The 24,978-nt window shown below is 37.2% G+C and overlaps 1 protein-coding gene across 2 annotated transcripts in view; it reads left to right on the top strand.

Annotated features, from left to right (window-relative positions):
* The first annotated feature begins 3,506 nt into the window (after positions 1-3,506).
* Positions 3,507-24,978, top strand: part of DCLK1 (doublecortin like kinase 1) — a 171,743-nt gene continuing 150,271 nt past the window's right edge. The window contains exons 1-3 of one of the 2 annotated variants that reach the window (XM_026708829.2): positions 3,507-3,826; positions 11,836-12,225; positions 21,218-21,564. In XM_026708829.2, coding sequence (XP_026564614.1) covers positions 11,850-12,225; positions 21,218-21,564 — 723 coding nt within the window. In that variant the 5' untranslated portion in view covers positions 3,507-3,826; positions 11,836-11,849. The remainder of the gene's footprint in view (positions 3,827-11,835; positions 12,226-21,217; positions 21,565-24,978) is intronic. The other variant, XM_026708827.2, reaches the window with a different exon arrangement.

The raw sequence follows: 24,978 nt of genomic DNA, 5'->3' as shown, positions 1-24,978 counted from the left end.
TTTCAATTTCAAGTCTTGCCTTAGCCATGAAAGCCAGCTGGCTGACTTTGGGCCAGTCACTCTCTCTCAGCTCAACTCACTTCACAACTTCTTCTTGTGGGGGAAATAGGAGGAGGGAAGTATGTTGGATAGATTTGCAGCCTTGAGTTATTTGTAAAAAAAATAAAGGTGGGAAATAAACAAACTAGAGGCAGGATGGGATAATAAACAATATACAGGTAGTCTTAGACTTAAGACCACAAATTAGCCCAAAATTTAGATAGCTAAGTGAGACATTTGTTAAATGAGTTTTGCCCATTTTACTATCTTTCCTGCCACAATTGCTAAGTAAATCATTGCTGTTATTATGTTAGTTACATGGTTAAGAGAATCTGGCTTCCAAAGGTACAAGTACAGATTAGGCAAAACCTGGCTCAAAAACAGTAACTGTGAGAGAGACCTTGAAGTCCTAGTAGACAATCACTTAAACATGAGTCAGCAATGTGCAGCCGGTGCCAAAAAAAACCCACTAATAAATCCTTGATTGCATAAATAGAGGCATAGAATCAAAATCACATGAAGTATTAGTACCACTTTATAAAGCCCTGGTAAGGAATGGAATAACTGGGATACTGATCCCACATTATAAAAAAAGGTGTTGAGACTTTGAAAAATGTGCAGAGAAGAGCAACTAAGATGATCAAAGGCCTGGAGACTAAAACATGAAGAACAGTTGCAGGATTTGGGTTTGGCTAATCTAAAGAAAAGAAGTACATGGGACATGATAGCAGTATTCCAGTATTTGAGAGGCTGCCACAAAGAGGAGGGAGTCAATTTATTTTCTGCAGTACCACAGCGCAGGACAAGAAACAATGAATGGAAACTAATCAAGCAGAGAAGGAACCTGGAATTAAGGGGAAACTTACTAACAGTGAGGACAATTAACCAGTGGAACAGCTTGTCTTCAGAAGTTGTGGGTTCTTCATCACTGAAGGTTTTTAGGAAGAGACTGGACAGCCACTTGTCTGAAATGGTATAAGATCTTCTGCTTGAGGGAAATGGACTAGAAGACATCCAAGGTCCCTTCCAGCTCTATTCTGATTTATTGATTGATTTAGCTTGTCGAAAGGATGCAAAAGCTGATCACATGACCCTGGGACACTGCAACTGTCATAAGTATGAGCCAATTGCCACGTTCCTGAATTTTGGTCATATGATGCTTCAGTGGTGATAGATATGAAAAACAGTCATAAGCCACTTTTTTCACCGCAGTTGTAATTTTGAATGGTCACTAAATGAATCGTTGTAAGTCAAGGATTATCTGTATAACTTGTCTAATTAATTTCTAAAATAAGTAGAATTTATGCAAGACCCCATATCCGTCCTATTTTGAAATTTCTGGGCAAGTTTATTTATATTATATGCAACATTAAAGAGTTCCTTTTTGTGAATTGAATTCTTGTTGGAGCAAAAATGGCAGATTCAGTGGAATCCCAAGGCTCACATTATCCCTGCCTTACATTCAAATTATTTATCTTATAGACTAAAAAGAAATGTTTAATCAGGACTTGATACTATTCACTTACCACACTAAATGGCAGGACCTAGTTCAGTGATGGCAAACCTTTTAGAAACCGAGTGCCCAAACTGCAACCCCAAACCCACTTATTTATCACAAAGTGCCAACGTGCAGCAATTTAACCTGAACACTGAGGTTTTTACTACCTAAAACAATGATAAACAAGGCAGAGTTCAGCTAATTATTCTAAAACAGGATAAATGCATTTTTATGCCCCTTCATTTTTTTTCTGCTTTTGAAATATTATGTTTAGCAGCAATAAAAAACGGGTGGGATTCAAATTTTTAACTACTGGTTCTGTGGGAGTGGCTTAGGTAATGGGCATGGCTTGGTAGTCATGTGACTGGGTGGACATGGCTTGGTGGTCATGTTATTGGATGGGTGTGGCCAACTTGATCACTCACATCGAGGCACGCATCTCCTCGCCTGGCCTCTCATGACTGTGGGGATGCTGCAACAGACGTCAGTATGAAAAAGGGTCATAAGTCACTTTTTTCAGTTCCATTGTAACTTTGAATGGTCACTCCACACAAGCAAAGTACCAGCAAAGGAGGGGGAAAAAACTCCAGAGAAGTTCCTGAGAGAGGAAGTCTAGTCCTGCCAAGAATGTAATAAGGGTTAACAGAGAGGCAGTTTCTGTAAGCAACACCAGAATGTTTCCTTCCTGCCTTCCTTACAGGATTAGGCCAGTAATTTCTTCTAACAACCCGTTCTCCGAACTGCTTAGAATGTTAACAACCTTTCTAGCGAATAGGTGCGAACTGGTAGAAACCCACCCCTGATAAAAAAGAAAAACTTTTGTAATATCATTTCTTGGTTTTTCTCTTCATTTTCTTATCCCAATCCCAAAGAGCAGGGAGAAGAGAGAGCCTCTCTGTTGTCTGTTTTGCCATTGCAGCACTGCTCCACGGAGCTTGTCCCACCCACCACCACCCAGGCCCTCGCTTCCCACAAGCATTTCTTTGCCCACCTGATTTCAGCTCCAAGTCACGTTTCTCTGTCGCATTTCTTGCCACTGTGTGCAGGAAAAGAAAAGTTTGTGAGACTAAAAAAAAAGTTCACTCAATTCCAACTTTGCAAGATCTTTTTCTTTCAAGAGAAGTTGGAATTGATTGAGTGGACTTTTTTTTTCAGTTCCACAAACTTTTGTTTCCCTGCACATGATGACAAGAAACGCGATGGAGAAACGCAATGGAACTGATCTGGGGTGATGGCATAAATGCCCACAAGGAGGGTTTTAAGTGCCACCTCTGGCACACGTGCCATTGATTCACCATCACTGGTGTAGTTGACCTAGGCTGGTCCTGAAAAGAGCTAAAGAAGGCCACACCAGTAGGGCGTCGTTCTCCCTACATATCACAAACCATGAAATAAAGCCTAACCCTACCACCTGTTGGGTAGGTTGCCCTCCTTCCTCACCTATTTTGAAGCAGGCTGGTATTCTGTAATATGGAAATTAGCAAGTAAAGGATGCATAAATCATGGCATAGTATGGTATTAAAACACAGTATGTTTGCACAAGCACAATGAACCGCGAACTACCCAAGGATGCGACAGCTTAGTATGTTTTCTAACCCAGCCCTGTGCTTTTTGGTTCCAGTCTCATGCAAACCTAGAAAGCTGGGTCGCATAAACTATGATTAAACTAACCATAGGTAAACGCCTCCTTAAGTAAGGTTTGAAGAGTAGAGCAGACAACGGCTTAATGCCCACTCACTTAGGGAGTAAGACCAGTCTTATTTAAACGGAATCCCTGCCAAACATACAGGAACCAGGTTATGATGCAGAGCACTCAAGTGGGTGGCGAAAACGTTTGCCGCGTTCCCGGTTCCTCGGGGGTCTCTAATTCCTCCCGAGGAGAAGAGGGGAGAATAAGGGCGGAGGCGCAGGCACCGCCCTCTGGCAGATGCAGCGTGCTAGATTTGCCCAGCCTGGTGTGAAGAACCGCATTTCAGGAGGGACGGGCTAATGCAAATCGCTCCCATCAGCGGCAGGAGAAGAAAGGCGAAGCAGCTGTAGGAAAGGCTCAGCAGCAAATTCAGCCGGCGGAGGAAAAGGAGACAGGCGGAGTCGCACAACAAAGCCAAAGCCACTTAAACCTTCCCTGGGCAGCCCCACTTGCCAAGCTAAGTAGTCGGGTAGCACAGGGACTGCTGGTGGCAGTGGAAGCTGGGCTTTGTCTTTTGAGGTTCCCACCCCCTTTGCAGCAAACAAGTCCAATTGCTTGCAGTGGCGAGGAGACCACGACTTGAGATTTTCAAGGCACAGGTAAGCGTTTGCGGTAGTTTCAAAGCTGTTCCCCGCCCCATTCCTCGCAGAAGGCAGCCAGAAATCGGGTTAGGTTCCCGTCCACCTTAGCTGCACGTAAGGCAGGCAGAGGTTTGGGGTTTTGGAAAACGTGCGTGGGTTTTTCCACATACCTATCCCCATTGTTTAGGGATGCGTGTCTTGGAAGAAAGAGGCTTGGGGAAGGTTGCTGGGGGGGGGGGCTCTTTCCCTCCGCGCCTCCCGCAGTGTGGAGGTTGTGCTGTGTAATTTTAGCACCATTTTAGGTTGGGTGGTTTAAAGCAAAGAGATGGAGGGCTAGTGATGGTGGTTTCCTCTATGTCAACGAGGAAAGATTTCATTGTGTGGATCGTTCCTGTGGGTAGTAAAGGGGTTTGAATCTTAGAATCGACATTCCCGGTTTTAAATTGCCTCCTCTGGTAATGGATACTGTAGAAGATATTCAGCTGAAAACTGCCTGCACCTATCTGAAGCTTGACAGGAGGAGACTTAGGATAGACATGGATAGCTGCAGCATGTTTTAGAAATGGGCAGGCAGAAACAAGGAAAACGTGTCCCATCTGATAACATGGTGGCAAATAATGGCACTTTGTAAAAAGAGTACAAAAATAATTTTTTTCTCCAATTAATTAGCCAGAAAATGTATTAACTCTCCCTGAATCTAGGTGCTCCACGTGTCTTCCTAGTTTATATTTAAAGCCTTTGCGCCACATTTTAAAGGCTGCCTTAAATAAAACAAAAAATGTGGTTATGTAACTGAAGATGTGGCTTTTTTGAATGCCTGTCTATTGTTCAGTGTCTCTGAATGATTTGTTGCTCATCTGTGTCATATATTTGGGTTTGCATTTGATAGATTTATGAAATCACTCACCCACATTTGCAGGGTGTGAAATCTGTAATAGATGTATGTGGTGTGAACTGTGGGTACCAGACACTCTACAGGGTGCGTTCAGTAACCTGTGATCAGTAGGAAGAATGAGAAATCTAAACATGAAAATTTTATTTTTAAAAAACCCTGTTGGCTTGAAATGCTATTTTTGAGATTAAATTTGTCCAAGTATTTGGTTCTAATCTGGTTTAAGAACATTAGGGATTGTTGCTTGTCGTCTTCTCTGATGCCCAGGATCTGAGGAATGAATAGGTGTGCTCTGATAGAATGGTATTCTGATTCCATTTTAGGAGATCCTACTGAATGATATGATTCATACTAAACAGAAGATTCTCCCCTATAACTTTTATGATCTTTTCAGATCTGTAATTAGTCTGAAATATTAACCTTCAGTTTTATTTGCTTTGCAGAATGCATTTTCGGCACCATATCTTGAAATTATAGTTGTAATGCCTTTCTAATGTTATATGTATTCTACATAATCTCCTTTTTGGAATTTGAAAATACTACTGGTTTGCCTCCAGACACAACATAGTTGCTACGTCATAGTTATTGTTACATCTCATTATCATCTTTGATTAGATAGGACTTCAAATTGTAGTTTTACTTTTGAAACTAAAAATAGACAACCCCAGTGTACTAGTGTGTATAGCTCATTGCCTAATTCAAGATAATAGTACATTCACATTAAGTCAACACCAACTGGCAATTGTGAGAGGACAAAACTTCTCCTAAATGGTCTTTGAATAAATTCACATGGTGCATGAACTCATACCATGATGTAGCATCTTGCTTGAATCCAGACATTCTGATTTATAAACTGTGGTTTATAGATTGGTATGATATGTAATTCCAGTCTTGCTCTTCTCTCTAAAGGCTTTAGTGCCTTTCGTTTTGAAGCTAGATTAGAAAGTTGGAAAACTGCCCTATTCTCACAATGCTGCCAAGAATGGTTGGATGGAATACATGGATTAAACCTCTGGGAGTCAAGCTGAATTTGAAGATATCTTAATCTTAGGTTTGTAGCAATTGTATTAATGGGTTCCTTTAATCGGAGTCAAAAAGATGATAAAACAAAGATGAAGAATGTTTGGCCCTCAAAATAATTTTGACGTAGTTTAGTTGGCATAGTCAGTGGTGATTGAACTTTGGAGTTATGATTTAGTAACATTTGGAGAGCTAGTTCCTTGTCTTAGGTAAACATTCTTTTTTAAACTCATCTCCAGATAGAACTCCTAGTCAGTAACACCAATTATGGAATAGTAGTCCCATCAAGCTAGGAGGCCATTGGCCATGTTAGTTGGGAACTCTTCTACTTCCATAACACATATGTATGATTAGTTAAATGAAACTTATTCAAGTGATTCTAAATGATTTACAGTCATATATTAAAAATGCCCATTTAAAAAAAAAAAAACCTTAAAAAATATGGTGCTCTCTCCCAAGCTACCTACCCACCAAAGTCCAGCAAAAAAGGAATGTCGCCAACTTCTTCCTGTAAAAGTGTGTAGATTAGCCTTACAATGTTAGCTGTTTCACAGGGAAGGGTTGCCCTAGAGAATGAGAAATTCTCTTGAAGGGTAGTACCTATAGCATTGTCTCCTAGCTAATGTAAGGTGGACAGATTCTACTTGGAGAAGATGATACCAAAGGTAGCAAGAAAACTAGTCTTATAAGTAACAGCTACCACTATGAATTAGGCCTGAAAGCCCAATACAATCAGTTGCAGCTTTTGCAGAATAGGTGTTAATTCTGCTAACTAATTAGCACTGTCCAGCAAGTAAGCAGATGTATTCTGTGCCCATTTCGGGTTCTGGTTAAATGTTAAGAACATCACCAAATAGTTTAGTCTGAAAGATAACAAAGGCATGAGCCACTGTCTTCAGTCCCTTCTGCTCCAACAATGGCTACAACTGGTAAATACATCAAAGCTAGTCAAAGGTTCTGGAAATGAGTCTAGCAGGAACTCCAAATTGCATGGTTTTTTTTTTAGGACAATGCATTGAGATTAATAGATGGACATTCCCTAGTGTAATATCTGGAGTAAGTATCTTAGTAGCTAAAAGTGCTCTTCATATTCATACTACTGGAAATCAGCAACAGGGATTTTGTTTTTCCCCTTTAGTTCCTACTGATACGTTTTCAAGGGGTAATTGCAAAAAAGAGCCAGTTTGGTGCAATGATAGCTTTATTCACTCTTCAAAGTAGACTGTGGATGTACACAATGACAAATAACTACATATCCAGACCTTTGTATACCCAGCTTATGTGTATTATGAGAGAAGTAAATGGCATAATTTGCACATTGTATTAAGTTTGTTTTTTGTAGCTTTAGTCCATTGAATAAGTCACAACTGGCTGATTTAACACAGCACTAAGCCATAAGCCATGCTTTATAAATTACAATTTCTGGCTTTGTATAATGCTAAGCTAAAGCAAATCACATCATGATTTTATCTAATGGTAAGTTTCTGCAATATTTTTATTGGAAGATGCCCAGTTTAGGTGGGGAAAAGGTGTGATTGGGCTTACATTGGGTTCTCATCTAATGTTATAAAAGTAAAACTGGATTATAATTTCTACATGTGGAAGATAGGAAAACCTATAGTTTTAAATATAATTATAAAGTGCTGGAAAATAGATGTTGAAATAAGATTTTTTTTTGACAAATATTTTGAAATTCCTAATATTTTCTGTTTTTTTCTGATCAGCCATATAACTGTTGCCTAATTATTAGTAGGAGGCCTTGTTCTGCTATTTTTTTCTTTCTTTGATTGGAAAGAAGAATGATAAACCTCTTTCAAACTAGATGTATATATTACATCTTTGGTGCTATTTTTGCTTTTACTAATCTCACTTTCTACCTGTTGATTTAGAAATAGTGAATCCAAAGCCAATTTATGCATAGAATAGAATTCATGCTTTTTCTTCATGACACTTCCATGTTGAATATGCATATTTTATAACATTTCATAACATGTATATTTGAATGTTTATTCTATTTAATAAGGAGAAAATATGAGTTTGAAAAATTAATATAAGCATGATATCAATATTCCTACAAGTAGATAAGCATGGTATGAGTCATTCTCTAAATTTGATAGCATAGCACTCATGGCAGAAGAACCAAGGCTTCTGGGATGAAAGGATTAGCCTGTGACAACACTGTTGCCTGGGAGATGCCCAATTGGGGACTCCTTTCATGTCTCTGACAGCAGCTAGAGCAAAGGACAGGAGCACAACACCACCCCACGGCAGCACTTGGGTCTCAAATGTGGGCTTGCTAATCTCCTACCTAGAATCCTAGCCACATGAACCACCATGGTCCTTTCTAAATTGGATATAAATAAATGATATGTGGTTGCAGGCAAACTCTGCCCACAGCCAGGAGTTCGATCCTGACAGGCTCAAGGTTGACTCATCCTTCCATCCTTTTGAAGTTAGTAAAATGAAGACTCAGGTTGTGGGGGGCAATATGCTGACTATTGTAAACCATTCAGAGAGTGCTGTATAGCACTATAGAGCAGTATATAAGTCTAAGTGCTATTGCTGTTGTTATTTCTTTCAAATAGCATTGACATTACATGCATATACTTATAAAACAGTTCTTTCTTAGTAAATATGTTTAGAATTGCAGTCTTGTCCTCTTAATCATTCTGCAGTGAACTAAGAATAGATATTATGCTGCAGGATATGTTCGCTTGTCAATATTTTCTCACTGTTGTTCAGGTTCATGGTAGTGATGCTTTGCATAAAAAGTTCCCAGGCTGAGCCCTTGCATATTGAAGACTCTTGTCAAGAATCGGGAGAGACACACTCAGCTAGAATAAAATCATAATGTCCTGATGCAGGCAATGTGCTAAGTCATAATATAGTTTAGGTAGCTTTGACAAACAATTATGCTTTATTCAATAAATCATGGCTCATGTACTGCTTGAGCCTAGCTACTAAATGAGATTGTCCAAGAGCACAAAGAGAAGGACCTATATAGGAAGTTCATGTATATAATTGTGATATACTACTTAACACTCAAGGTTGTAGGCTGAGTACAAATAAAAGTGGTAATACATTAATATAGCAAGAGATTGAGATCACAAAATAATAAAAATATTGTGCCAAAACCAGGGGGCTAAAATATATAAATAAATAAATAAAATATAAAATAAAATCTGCTTACAGACAGGAGGTTATACAACTTGCCTCGTGGTGTAACCGGAACAATCTGGAATGAACACACTCAAAACCGTAGAAATGGTGGTAGACTTTAGAAGAAACCCTCCCATACTACCACCTCTTACAATACTAGACAGCAGTAGAGACCTTCAAATTTCTAAGTTCTACTATATCACATGACCTAAAATGGACACCTAACTTCAAAAACATCATCAAAAAAGCACAACAAAGAATGTTCTTTCTGCGCCAACTCAGAAAGCTCAAGTTGCCCAAGGAGCTACTGATACAGTTCTACAGAGGAATTAGTCTATCATCTGCACCTTTATAACTGTCTGGTTTGGTTCTGCAACCCAACAGGACAGACACAGACTTCAGAGGATAATTAGGACTACAGAAAAAGCAATTATTACCCACCTGCCTTCAGTTGAGGACCTGTATCTGCACGAGTCAAAAAGAGGGCTGTGAAAATATTTACAGACCCTTCGCATCCCGGACATCAACTGTTTCAACTTCTTCCTTCAAAACGACGCTATAGAGCACTGTACATCAGAACAACTAGACACAAGAATAGGTTTTTTCCAAAAGCCATCACTGCTAAACAAATAATTCCCTCAACACTGTTCAACTATTTACAAAGTGTACACTACTATTACTGTTAATCTTCTCATCACTCCTTATCACCCCTCCCCTCCCACTTGTGATTGTAGGACTGTAACTTTGTTGCTTGTATCCTTACAATTTATATGGACTGTTTCCTAGTATGATTTGATTGTACCCTATGACCATCATGATTCTTGATTCTTAACGAATGTACCTTTTCTTTATGTATACTGGGTATAGAGTATTTACACCAAGACAAATTCCTTGTGTGTCCAATCACACTTGGCCAATAAAGCTATTCTATTCTATTCTATTCTATTCTATTCTATTCTATTCTATTCTATTCTATTCTATTCTATTCTATTCTATTCTAGCCACCAAAGGCCCTCCAAAAGAATGGTTTTGTACAGCTCTCCAGAATGTCATGGAAGATATAATTTATAACATATGAAAGATATCCCTTTATCTTGGAAGAGTTATTCTGTAGGAGGGAATGCCTTCCAGAGAACATTCTTTGCAATTCACCTCTTGATTAGTGGGGGGTGCGGGGTACTCTCTGTTCACCCAAGTTAGATAAGCAGAAATTTTTTGGGAGGTAGTCTGAGAAATATTCCAATTCCAAGCCATATAGGTAATAATCTGATTCAATCATTTTTTTCTAAAGTCATGTGTCATGTGACAATGCAACAATTTTCCAATCAGGATACTTTTGCATCTGCAAATAGGTCTTTAAAATTAACAGTATGCAAAATGAATTACAGAAATCCATGTTCAGGATGATGAAGATAGGCAAGGTTTGGCTATCATAATTTTTTGTTCTCGTGAATGCCACAACTAATACCGCAAAGGTTGTGCTGATGAATGCCACAACTGAATCTGGGCAAAGGTTGTGCTGTCACAGATTCTACCTGTTGTTCAGTCAGAAACTGCAAATCCGGGAAAATCCCCAGGTTGCAAATTCTCCATTGGAAGCCTTTTGCCACTCAAGTTGATATGTGTATCTAGCCCCTGTATTGCACTAAGATGAATAAATTAAAATGTCCCTAGACATTATCTATATTAAGCCTCAATAATCTAATATAGAGGTAGTCCTTTATGTACTATTCTGGGAATGAGTAAGTCTCATTCATGGAATTTATTTTTGAGTAAGACATGTTTTGGCTTCAATGCAATCCCAGTATAACAGAATTACAGTACAGGGAAAGCAAATGATTGCTTCTGTTAAGTTGATGGTAGACGGTGTTAGGCACCTTGCTTTATCCAGTTGGGTTTGTATAGGAAAGAAAACTGTCATTCATTTTAACTGACTACTATACCAACAGGAAAGTCAACATTTAAATAACAGTATCTGTAATTTGGTATGTTTACTGTGATCAAGTGGCAGAAACTTGGCATGCTAAATTTATCCATGCATAATAGATTGGACAGTGTAGCTTTCTCAGAAGAGAAGGAAAATCATTTTGTAGTAGAAATGGAGTATAATAGGATGGGAAAGAGAACACAGATTTTAAAAGAAGTCATAGAAAAGAATGGAACACTAGTGTAGTGGATTATTTTGAGACATGAGTGTGTGCTCTTGTTGATTTCTTTTGGAGCTGCATTGTAATTTTGGGTATTACTGATATAAGAGTTAATACTGTAACATTTTAAAACTACACAATGTATAGGGTGGGATTCCACAAGCTCTGTTCCCTATAGGAATTTGGACTTTAGTTCCCATAGTTCTCAGCAATAGCCATACTCAGGACTATCCATGCTGGGAAATTTTGAGAGTCCTCAAAATTGTCTTAACCTTTTTGCTGTCTTGCTGGTATTGTATAGTTGCTAACTTTAATGCTTTGCTGCTACACAAGATTTAACTGACAATAGGTAGATGTACCAACTTCTAGGTGACTTTCACTTTTTCAGTTATGAACATTTACTTTGAAGTCCAAAAAAGTGATCCTGTTAATATTCCTATTAACCAAATAATTACCTTGAAGAAACCTAGTCACTGCATTACTGGAATTAAATCTGTGCATTGATTATATAGTCATCCAATAGAAGGTAATGGAGAAAAGGTTAGGTTGTTTGGAGGGAGAAAAATTAGATAATTTAAAAAGTCAAGGAAAATGGTTGTCTTTAACTCATATCTGGAGTGGGGGAAAAGATCATCCAAAAACTAAAGCAGTTAATGTTAGCCACTGGTTCTCTTAGCTAGCATTCTTGAAAGAATTGCAGAGATTGTGTGGTTATAGAAAAGTCCTTACTATCCTGTGTTAATAAAGCAACTATTTCATTATAGATGTATTGATAAGCTTCTCCTTTGTTCTTTCTCCCCCTTTTCCAGATTAACTCTGAAAAATGTCCTTTGGGAGAGATATGGAGCTGGAACACTTTGATGAGCGTGACAAAGCACAGCGGTACAGCCGAGGGTCACGGGTGAATGGGCTCCCTAGCCCGACCCATAGTGCCCATTGCAGTTTCTATCGAACCCGCACCCTACAAACCCTCAGCTCTGAGAAGAAAGCCAAAAAAGTCCGTTTCTATCGCAATGGGGACCGATATTTCAAAGGGATTGTATATGCCATATCTCCTGATCGCTTTAGATCTTATGAAGCTTTGCTGGCTGACCTGACCCGAACTTTGTCTGATAATGTCAATCTGCCCCAAGGTGTGAGAACCATCTACACTATTGATGGAGCAAAGAAGATCACCACTTTAGACCAACTTGTGGAAGGTCAGTTTTTAAGCAAGGGATGCAAGGGAGAGTTGCACCAAAATCTTCCCATTTAAATAGTTCATTATTCTATTCATGATCTCCTTTATGATTCTCCATTTCATCCCTCCTTTTGTCTCAGCGTAGCAATCTTTTATGGTTACTGAGCATCATACTCCTTTTTTATTTTTTTAATATTCCTTCATTTGGGAGAAGGTTCAACAGACATAAAGGTTCCTAGGCTTGCTGAACTTTTCTGCTTTAATATGGGGGTGGAAATATTGTTTTGGCCACATTAATAAGAACATTGTATCAGCTAAAAGAGAAATTATGGTATAGTAATGAGTATTACACGTACAGCTTCTCTACCCTTTTGGGCCTCGTTTTGTTCTATATTGGAGGAAACAGCAGCAAATGAGTCATAGTGCAAGGAGTTTTTCCACATAAAATGATATTTATGAACACGTCTAACACTGGCTCAGCTTCCTGTCCCCCCTGATTTTCTCTTTCTTCAAAGAATAAATGGATGGATAGCAGCCACACAAGTAAGTTCTGGCTTTCTCTCTCTCTCTCTCTCTCTCTCTCACACACACACACACACACACACACACACACACTTTGAGGGATCAGGAAACAAGCTCTTTGCCTTCTGGAGAATGACTGAAATCAGCATGGCAGTCATTTTGTGAATAGTTGGTTCTTCCATGATAGCTATTTTTTAACACCCTATGTTACCTTCCTCTTTTTTAAACATAAAGATACCTAACTTATGAATTCAAATATGGCAGTTTCTATAAATTACATTTAACAAGCCTCTCCTATTTTGGTTTTGCAGAAGTTATTTTTGGATTTTTCTTATTACCTATGCAATTTCTAAACTGCTTACATAAAGCAGTTGGGAATAAAGTTTTAAACATTAGCAGAATTTATTTCTAAGTTGATATAAGATTTTTGTTTGTCTAGTTATATATTTCAAAACAGAGATGGAAGCCTCTGGCTTTAGATCCGGCTAAACCTCAGCTTCACGCAGCCCTTGTTATTAGGCATACGGAGATAGGTAGTCCTCAAGTTACGACCACAATTGAGCCCCAAATGTATGTTGCTAAGTGAAACATTTGTTAAGTGAGCTTGCCCCTTTTTACGACTTTTCTTGCCACCGCTGTTAAGTGAATCACTGCAGTCAAGTTAGTAACATCGTTAAGTGAATCTGGATTCCCTATTGACTTTGCCATAAGTGTGAAAAATGGGCATAAGTCACCTTTTTAAAGTCCAGTTGTAACTTTGAACAGTCACTAAATGAACTGTTTAAGTCCAGGACTACCTGTATGTATTCATGGAGACTATAATTCATCAACTCCTGGAAGGTGATATGGTCTTTGTTCGTTTTTATAAAAATGTCATTGGGCATTAAATCTGAAATTCCAGTTTAGTAATACTAGCATGCACTGTACATGATTCAGATAGTAATTTCCATGCCCAGAGGTGGTATTCAGCAGGTTCTGACCAGTTCTGGAGAACCAGTAGCGAAAATGTTGAGTAGTTCAGAGAACCAGCAAATACCACCTCTGACTGGAGATTTTACAGTATCCTTCCCCTGCTACACCCATAGAACCGGTAGTAAAAAAATTTGAATCCCACCACCAAAGAATGGCAATTCATTTGCCCGGTTCTTGATTTCATTAAGTTGTTATATTTATCTGGCTAGTTATCTGATTTTGTAAACATCTTATGGCAAAGTAAAAGCATACAATATCTTTATTTCTGATTTGTATAGATCTTGTAAACCAAATTCTATCTAAATTCATATATTTAATGGGTATAAATTAAATCATTCTTCCATGGATATTTTTTGGGCAGTTATCATTGCTGAAAAGTAAGTAAAATTGCCATTGATTTAAAGCTTCTCTTTTCAAGGCTTAACATTTCAAATACTCACACTTTTCTTCTTGGAACTTTGATTCTAGTCATTAGTCATCATATTATTCTCTGAACCCATTCCATGAAATGAGCAAAGCAAACTAAAGTGGAAGTATTATTTTCTGGGATTTGGAAACAATTTTAGCCTAAAATTCCATTAGTCCTTTTTCACAATATTCAGTTTGTAAGCATTTAGTATTCCAAGATCTTTTTTGCAAAAACTATTAGCAAGCTAGATAGCCATCTTCCTATACCATGTCTTTTTAATTTGTTTCCTAAGTCAAGAGCTTTACAACTGATTCAGTTAAATTTCGTTTAGTTATTTTCAGCCAATTTCTTTTGCATAGCATAACATTGTGTTTGTTTTTTAAACTATTAGTTGTTGTACCCACTTTTGTCATCTACATGCTTGTTAAGAACTCCTTCCACCTTTTCATCCAATTCAGATTAGAGTTTCAAGACTAAATTTAGATTTTTCTTCCAGTTTGTGAAAAAAATAACGAGGATACTTTCTTAAGGATTTCTCTAATAATTCCCTAACTACTTCTCATATCCTAAGCGGCAATTAATCTGTCTCCAATATTTTAGCAATTTATTAATCCACTTTTTGCAGGATCTATTTAGCACTTTCACAGCAAAACCTGAGTTTCAATAATTAAATCAAAATACAGGTGTAACTGTGAATATGTAAGGGCTAAAGAGAATTTAATAAAACAAGTAATAAAAACTAAGTAGTGGGAAACATTTTATTTGCAGGAGCAAAAACAGTTTAAAATTCTGGCAAGAGTAAACAGATTTTGCAAAAGCAAATTATAGGTGCGAGATGGAGAAATTCTATGGCTTTCTAGCACCTATTAGAAGCAGTCTAAAATGATTCAGAGACTTTGATAAATGAAGTTATCAGCTGCTGTTTAGAAGTCATGTTTCTACTACATTTTGCAATTAACTCCTACTGTACTATATACCAGAATCTAGGTCTCATCTAGATGTCTTACTAGATTCAGTTCTACTTTCATAAAGTACTAACCTCATTTTTAAAATATTTTAATAAAAGTTTACAGATACAGAGATAAACTAATACAAACTAAAAAAATGCAGGGAAAATAAAAAATAAAGATGTATTATGAAATGACTTTGCCTTTTAACTGGACAAGTAGAAACTTTTCACTTTCTCTGATGCTACCATAAAAAATCCCTTCCTATATTTTATCTCTTATTCATAAATCAATAAACTTGTCACTCGACCCTAATCAGAAGTCCATTAAGAGCTACAAAAGCAGCAAAACATATTTTAACCTTGATCAATTAAGCCAACTTTACATTTTCCTTTTGTTTTTTAAGAATCTTGATATTTAATCTGTTTAAAATGTCCCACAGTTGATTTCACTTCTCAAAAAAAAAATCTTCAATTGTTTAACACATCGTTTGTAAATCCAAGGTAAGAAAGACATTCATGTCATTCTTCTGATTATATGACCCTTTTAATTACTAGGACATCAGCCAGTTTCATTTGTAAATCCATTGCTGCATGTTTTTCCATATAATTGTAAATTAGCATTTTTAATTCTACAATTTTATGATAGTAGGCAGCCTTAAAAATATCTTCTGAATGCGTTGTTCCCATAAATTCTTCCATATTTTGCTTCATTGTGTATTAGTCTCTTTTCCTTTAACAATAATCATTAGTATTTTTCTGGTTCCTTCTAATTGCTCAAATTCAGTGTTCCTTCTATTTTTTTTTCTAATCAACATTTTTCCATGGGAAGGTTTCAAAATCTTCATCTATTTTTTATAGAATTTTGAGACCCTATTTCTCAAAAATTAAGGCTGTTTATAAACAGTAAGTTTACAACTTTCCAAACCCAATGTTCTAAGCATGGTTTTGCTGTTTATTCTAAAATAAGAATTTTTAAAATTCCTACATAAAAATTATTTCACCAAAGATAAAAGGAAACTTATCTAGTATAATGAAACTTGCTTTTTTAAAAAAGTTCCTAATATACAAAATTTCGTTAATAAACAATTTTAGGCAGTGATTAAGAAAGGAAGTATGTTCTTTTGAAGTCTCCAAACTGCAGCTTGGGCAAAGATGGCTCTAAAATCTGTAGCAGACCATTGACTTAAGTCGCCTGATGAGGATCCACAGTACAGAGCACTTCTGAGCAATTCCAAGTCATCTCCTTGCTCCAGAGAAGAATTCTGAGGAGATTATTTGTTTTCTACCTCCTTGCTCCAACACAGTCATTGGCTCCAGTGAGAGTGGAGCCATTTTTAGTATTCCATTGCTTCCTAGCTAATCAAAAACTACTAACTTCATAATACAGTCAAAATACAGGGAAAGCATCATTTGAGATTTTACGCCTCTTGAGTTGCTAAAAACTAATGTTAAATGGTGTGCTCCCAACTTTTTTTTTTTTGGAACATATTTAGCTTATGGCTAATATCTGTAAAGAGGTGAGCATGTAATTATTATTCCATTTTCCAGTCCCTTTAAAAGAAGGGACAAACTGATCTAATTATACACCAAATAAGTTACTAGGTATTATCAGTTAGTCCTATACAAGACTTGGGAATTATTAGATTGATTTGATAGAGTGAGCAACAAGAAAATATTAGGGGCAGGCAACTCTGGATCAAATCATTTGTGCAAAACTATAAAAATTACATCTTCCATAACATGAATTTGAAGTGTTTGTTCATAGGTTTCAAATCCATCCTTGATTTGATTTCTAGAGTCAGATATTGGAACAACTCTCTTACTATAAGTGTTTGCTGTTACTTATATTCAACAGTTAAATGCAATTCTGTTTTGTCATTAAATCACGTTTGTGTTCTTGTACCAACAGTTCACACTCACCTTTATTTTCCATACTCTAAAGATTAAGATGGTTTGAAACCATAGCCAATGAACCTTATGATCTTTCACTATATGGTTCAGCAGGTTTTATTACAACAATATTTCCATTTTCTTCCTGTCTGCAGTCTTATATCCAAGGTTTATTCTTCAGGATTTTTGCCTCCAAGTTCACAAATTCAGTTTAAGCCCTTCTGATCCAGCTCACCATGCTTAATAAATGCCAAACATATTTTTACCAGCAGTCTACTAATGTTCTGTGTAATTCAGACCTAGATTTCAACCTAGAAACCAAATATCTGTCTACAACTTTTTTGAAGTCAATCAATGATCTGTAGTATTAAATCTTTATCTCTGCAATACTGTTCTATGGTTTGGAAAAATAAATTAAAACATCAAGAATCTAGAACTTACTAGAGTAGACTTTCAAATAATATATATTGTAGCTGTTGTCAATCTCATTAGTTCCCACAGAGATTAGCAGGAGATGGCAATTAACAATGGATTTAATAAGAATTGGAAATACCCTTAATCCATGTTTGTGTCAGCCAACAATCTGCATGAGCTGGTAGATCTGGCTAATATACATTTGTCGCTGTTCTTGTGTAACCAATATTGTGATTTCCTTTTGCCTTCTTGAAAGCTAGTTGTGTATACTCTGTTCAGACAGACAGACAGACAAACACATCCATCCATCCATCCATCCATCCTCATTTTCTGGTAACCTCTGTTTGAGCAGGCAAGAGTTTATTTCTTTTTGTTTCATTTTTAGATTAGCTAAATGTATATTGTTTACTAAGAGTTTAAAATGTTTAAGCAGTTGAACCCCTCTCTCCAGTGGTAGACTGCAATTACCCTTCCCTGTTTATTTGTGTTGTGAGCTTGCTCCTTGGATACTGGCTGCCATTTATTGTTCCTATTTTTAGGAAGCAGTTATTCAGATTACTCACAGAGTAGTGTCTCTCACAACACACACTTTTTTGTCAGCAACTTTTTAGGACATTGCCTTTTGTCCTTGGTAAACACGGAGTTTTAGGTCTCTCTTTCTCTCTCTTGCTTGTCTCTTTTCCCTGCCAAAGTTCTATGAACTTTTTCAATGTTAATGTTAATCTTTTAAATATGCAAAAAGTCTATGAAGAGTTAATGTTAGATATGTAGTGTGATTTAAAGAACAGTTTCTGCTAAATTGGAGATCTATTCAAGGGTTATTTATTCTATGTATATACATAGAACATAGAGCATCATCAGAGTTGGTAGGGGATTGGAAGTTTTCTAGTCCAACCCCACAGTTCAAGCAGAAATTTCTACACCATTTCATGCCCAGTCTCTTCTTAAAAGCCTCCAGTGACGGATGACCCACAACTTTTGAAGGCAAGCTGTTGCATTGGTTGATTGTTCTCACTGTCAGGAAATTTCTTCTTAATTCTAGATTGTTCCCCCCTTGGTTAGTTTCCACCCATTGCTTCTTGTCCTGCCCTCAGGTGCTTTGGAGAATAACTTGACTCCCTCTTCTCTGTGATAACCCCTGAGATATTGGAACACTGCTATCATGTCACCTCTAGTTTTTCTTTTTACTAGACATACCCAATTCCTGCAACTGTTCTTTATATATTTAGCCTCCAGTCCCCTAATCTTCTTTGTTGCTCTTCTCTGCACTCTTTCTAGAGTCTCAACATCTTTTTTATATTGTGATGACCAGAACTGGACATAGTATTCCAAGTGTGGTCTTACCGAGGCCTTATAAAGTGGTACTAATACTTCACATGATCTTGATTCTATTCCTCTGTTACTGCAGCCTAGGATTGCATTGACTTTTTGGTGGGTGTAGCACACTGTTGTGCTGGCTCAAATGTAGGTGATTGTCTAATAGGGATCCAAGATCCCTCCTCTTCAGTGAATTTTCATCTGTTAAAATATACTCATTGTATAATATTTGTAGCCTGTATGAAATGTACTGCAACATATAATGTATATTTTTATTTTGTATAGGTATGTTGTTATTAATCAATAGAAATAGTTTTATCATAAAATAAGATAGTTATTGATAACTAATTATCTATTTTATAAATCTTTATTTTTGGCAATGTTTATCTTCAGTTGAATTCTTATTTGTTTAGAATTTTAGCTTAGATGATTATGTTTTTACTGAACATTGATTTTATCTTGATTGGAGGTAAAAACCCACATGCTGCAAATTCTAATACATTTTGCACCTAGGTGCAATTCAGAGGTTGACTTCCAAAGACCTATAAGGCTCGACCTTGGCATGCACAAAGGCAGGGGTTCTGAAACAGCCCTTTAATAAGGCTAAGTAAATGCATATGCCCCTTCCCAAAATAAAAGGAATGGCTTCATTCAAGTTGGGATTGGATAACAAAACAATGTGCCTCTTACTTTTGATATTATATTTTAATTTATATTTCCCAAGATTTCTCAAACTTTGCAGTACCATGACTGCTCCCTTTGAACTTGTACAGGCAAAACAAAGAGGAAAATCTAGTTGTGATCTCTGGTCCTGTTTTTAAGAAAGCTTGCAATTCTGTCTCCCCACCTTTAATTTTTGGTGACCCCTGTTTGACTACATTAAATTAAGGGAAGAACAAAAGTATAAACCCATATAACTGACATGCAGTGGAATAAACTATCCTTCTTATTCCTTAAAAGTGCAGTCCCCCAAAGAAAGATCCTGTTCGGTGACTTTCGTTCAATGTTTACATGAAAGTTGGGAGGGGGATAATTATATCTGCTTTAAAAACAATGCCTGATACTTTCTGCAGCTGATCCATCATGTACTATTGGAGAATCTTAAGTATGTTAGGGCAATTGTTGAATTTTAGGAATCTACAATGATTTAGCATAGGTTAGCATAGACCCAGCAGAGATTTTAGAATACATTTATATTCCTTTTCCAATGGTTGCTGTTTGGTCACTTGAGCGCTAATATAAAAGCAAATATAAAAAAACAAACCTTTATTTTGGAGATTTTGAGAAGTAATGAAAAGAAGCCTAAATTCAGCCATTTTTATTGTCAATATATCTAGTGATACCAAACAGATTCATTTAGTGGGATAAAATAAGATGCTCACTATCATGCAATTTAATTGCTTTGAAGAGCACTGTAGGGTATCAATACCACATCATTTAGGAAACATTTTTACCCCAAAATAAAGTGCTTGAACGTTAATGAAGTTTGGAACAGCATACAAGGAAAGAACACTTTGTGGTTTCTGACCTTGTGGTTGATACTAAAAATATTATATGGCAATGTACATTAAAGAGAATATGTCCTGTTTAATCATTTGAAAATCATTACTGTGCTTTGTCTTTTGGCCCTTAAGTTATACTATATTTTTTCCAGAACAAAGTACTTTAAAAAGAATTTTCAGATTCTACTACAAAAATAGAGCTGTTAAATGTCTGTTTTCTTGTAAATACATTGGGGCTAGAACTTTCTTTCTATTAAAGGATGTATCTCCTAAGCAGATTAATTTTCTTTGTCAAACATTGTAGGTAATTCTACAACAGAAATTAGAAGAAATAACAGTAGGTCTAGTCTTTTTATCTATCGGCCTCCAATTTGCCTTCTATCAGGCAAATGTTAAAAATGTTAGAATTTCTTTTTCAAAACTATATATGTATATACTGGTTGAGCCAGAGGGAGGAGTCAAACGGGGAATTAATCTGCATAATCCCTGCATGGGCACAAGTGGGCAAAGTCTGATTCCCCCTTGAATGCTGTTGAACCTTATCTAGTCTTACCTAGGTGCAAACTGTCAGTCTGGCAAGATTCCTATGTCCAGTAAACAGCTAATTGAACTCTTCAGCCATGAACCTGCTTGCTTGCACATGGCAATATGATTTCTAAAGTCATTTCAGGTTCTTCTGTTCACAAGTAGTGGGACTTTTGACTATTGTAATCTCTGCATTTTCTTTTTCAAAATGTCCAACTTTTCTTTAAAAATGATTGGATTAATACAACAAACTAAGCTATTAGATGGTCTATTGCATTTTAGCTTAAGAGGTTATGAATATGGCAACTGTGATTTATTCATGTTTAGGCAAAGTGTAGTTTACTGTGCAATTTTTTCCTCAAATCTCATAACTAAAGACCTTGGAATAGTAACACGTCTTCACTGTCAATCTTTTGGAAGTGACTTGAATGATTATAGAAAGAATGTACATGCCTGAGTTAATAATTTGTAATTCTTTCTACCCACCCATCCTTTGTCTCTTTTTCTTCAGGAGAGAGCTATGTGTGTGGTTCAATAGAGCCTTTTAAGAAGCTGGAGTACACAAAGAATGTAAATCCTAATTGGTCTGTAAATGTTAAGACCACCTCAACTTCCCGTTCAGTGCCCTCTCTAGCCACGGCCAAAGGAAGCCCTGCAGATTCAAAGGAGAACAAGGATTTCATTAGACCTAAACTGGTCACCATCATCAGGAGTGGTGTGAAGCCACGCAAAGCAGTTCGGATTCTGCTTAACAAAAAAACAGCACATTCATTTGAGCAGGTTCTCACTGATATTACTGATGCCATCAAACTTGATTCAGGAGTAGTTAAGCGTCTTTACACACTGGATGGGAAACAGGTAAGATAATTCTTTAAGCTATCAAATAACACATTACACAAAACATAGATTTTGGAGTTACTAAGCTAGTGCTTCTTAGCCCAAATACCTGATAATGTAAATAAAAACATTATCATAACAGAGCCATGCAGAGAAAACCACTAAAATTAGGAGCATAAGTTTTAAAGCTTTAGAAAAGTATCCATTTTTAAATAAAGTTTTCTTGAGGCTGATGTTTGCATGAAAGTAACACTTGAATTACTTAAATCTTTTATAGCTAAGAGCCTACTCTGTGCTCTTCTCCATTTGTGGAGGGGGAAAAAAACCACTGAAATGAAAATCTGAACTACAAAGGTCAGGGACAGAAGAAGTGAGTGGCCAAGGAAGGGATGAAAGCCCTAAGAGGATCTACTTTATCTATCCAATAGGAGACATGCTGTATACAAACATGCAAAGTTCAAAACAGGAGATTGAAATGCAAACTCTCTTGGCTAACTCTACACCTGTTGTCCCTAGTGGTCCATAAGTTCATAAGTACTGTGTAGAAAGGCAGTTCATGCAAAGTTGTATACAACCTGAACTCGATGAGAAATAACCGTAGCTACAGGACAGTCAATTTCATTTTCCCCCCTAAGGAAATAAATTTATATCAAAGTCAAGAGCTTAGTTTTCAAAACCCTTCAATTTTTTTTGCCTGCTTGAGCTGCAAAAACATTTCTCGTGAGACATAATTACCGTACTTCTTTATTATATCCTGCTGAAATAATAGGCTCTGCTGCTTAAGTGTAGCAGACTAAGGAATGGGAGAAAGTTACATCTCTTTGTCTTGAACAGAGACCAGAGGTGGTATTCAGGTTTTGACCAGTTCTGGAGAACCAGTAGCGGAAATTTTGAATAGTTCAGAGAACCGGCAAATACCACCTCTGACTGGCCCCATGCCCATCTATTCTCTGCCTCCTGCTGATTGGCTGGGTCTTCTTTTGTTGTCCTGCACAGGAGAACGGAGCTGGAAAGCAGGTTTGTGGGGTGGGGAGGGAATGGGATTTTACAGTAACCTTCCCCCAGCAGTGGGTAGGGAATGGGGATTTTACAGTATCCTTCCCCTGTCATACCCACCAAACCATGCCCACCAAGCCATGCTACGCCCACCAAGCCACACCCACAGAGCCGGTAGTAATAATTTTTGAATCCCACCACTGACAGAGACGGCTATGTCTGGTGAGTAAACAAAGGCACTTATCAAGCAGAAAATTTAGGCAGTGATTTACTCCTTATCAGGAGTAACTGTTTGGTCAGCTTGTATGTATTCCTACAGAAAGTATGGTTTAAGAACTGATGTTCTATATTCTTAGCCATAATCATTTTATGTCTTACATAGCATTTGAAGTACTCTGATATGTCCCCTGCCCCTAGTTTTTCATATTGTGTATGATTAAAGAGAAAAAAAATCCATAATAAATCCAAAAATTTGTTCCATTTCTGCATATAGTTAAATTTCTACCTCTGGCTCTTGCACAGCATCTAGAACATCCCCAGAACAATTGCTATGCCATATTGCAGATTTCCTAGATAGGATTTAGACATCTTTAAATGTTCTTGATAGAAAATGTACTTTTACGAGGAGCAACAGATAAAACTCCTGTAGTATAATTAATCTGCTTTTCAATCCAAATCTGAGAATAATGTTTGCAGTGTAATACTTTCATGCTCTTTGCTGCATCATATTGCAGTAAATGAAGTTTTCTGTTCATCATTCACAACCTTTTCAAGAACAACAACCCATTCCTTTGTGTCCCTGGCAACGTGTTCAAAATATACTTTCATTTTGAAGAGTTCTAAAAATATTTGCATACCTATTACATTTTTCTTTTTTACTGATTTTTTATGGACTTCAACTTCCATAATTCCTTAGCCATCTATCCACACATCTTCAAGATTGAGAAACACTGCTCTGTAGCCTTAGCAGTCCAAATGAAGAAGTCACAGTAACATTCAAAATAAGATGTGTAACCAAGAAAATGGATCTGGCAGCAGCAGTTTGAGGCTGGTTCTTCTTTTCTCATCCCAACAGTCTCAGTAAGCCTTGCAGCCACAGCTGTGGGCAACACTGTACTTATATAGTCTTTGTCCCCTTCTGTTTGTCTGTGGGGACTTTCCAGATTTGTGCTAGTTTGGCCCTAAAATAGACTTGTTCCATTCACAACTCCATATCTGAAACACCATGGAAACATGGTTCAGAAGGTCCAGGAAAATCCATACTGTTCCTGGGGCGGTTTAGCAAGCATAGCAGTGGTGGGATTCACATTTTTTTACTACCGGTTCTGTGGGCGTGGCTTGGTGGATGTGTCATGGCTTGGTGGGCATGGCGTGGCGGGCGTGGCAGGGGAAGGATACTGACTCTGTGGTTTCTTCCCCAAACCCCAAAAACTTTAACCTTAGACTTTCTACTCACCCCTTTCCTAAGAGGTCTGTAGCATAAGCACACCAACATGCCTACTGTCCCTGTCCTATTGTTTCTTTTATTTTTCTTACATGTATCCATGTATTCATAACTATGTTTTTGCTTATACCTATTATCTTGTAAGCTATCGACAAACCAAATAAATAAATAAATAAATAAAATCCCCATTCCCTCCCCACTCCAGGGGGAAGATTACTGCAAAATCTCATCCCCTACCCACCCCACTAACCTGCTTTCCAGCTCCGTTTTCCTGTGCAGGGCAACAAAAGAAGACCCAGCTGATCAGCTGGGATTTGGGAGGCAGAGAATAGATGGGCGTGGCCAGTCAGAGGTGGTATTTGCCAGTTCTCTAAACTACTCAAAATTTTCCCTACCAGTTCTCCAGAACTGGTCAGAATCTGCTGAATACCACCTCTGAAGCAGAGCAATAAAACAGCTTTTCACTTGAACAAATTAATATAAATCAACACAAATTAAAAATTCAAGGACCCAATAGTACTATAGAGCAAGGCCAAACTAGTTCCTCTTCTTGAGATTTTCATTCATAAGTAGTATTTAGGTCCCGAGGAGACATCTACAGTGCTTTGGCAGTACCTGTTTGATTATGACTGATTAATAATTGGCCTTACGTCTTCTGAATTTTCAATGCACATATAAGTTACTAAGCCAGGAGTATGTAACTTCCATTCATTTGAGTTGCACTGTATGTCACATGGCTTGCTGAGGGGTGAGCTACTTAAAAATGGGCCGAAGCATTTTTCTTTAAATATTTTATTCTTTTTTTTAATGACTCCTAAACATGTTCAAATATTTTGCCATTTTCCTAGTTGGATTCTAGGGCCACCATAAAAGATGCAAGCAGTTAGCACTTCTTACATCTTTAATTTGATCTTCAATTATTCTGTTAAAATAATATGGTTAGATATATCAATACACTGAGGTCATAAAGCACCTTGTATTTCAGTTATAGAACT

The sequence above is a fragment of the Pseudonaja textilis genome, chromosome 7 (genome assembly GCF_049901715.1).
Source record: "Pseudonaja textilis isolate UNSWEBS1 chromosome 7, rPseTex1.2, whole genome shotgun sequence".
In the NCBI taxonomy this organism is placed as follows: domain Eukaryota; kingdom Metazoa; phylum Chordata; class Lepidosauria; order Squamata; family Elapidae; genus Pseudonaja; species Pseudonaja textilis.
The sequence above is the reverse complement of the archived record's forward strand: the minus strand, read 5'-3'. Positions and strand labels throughout refer to the sequence as shown.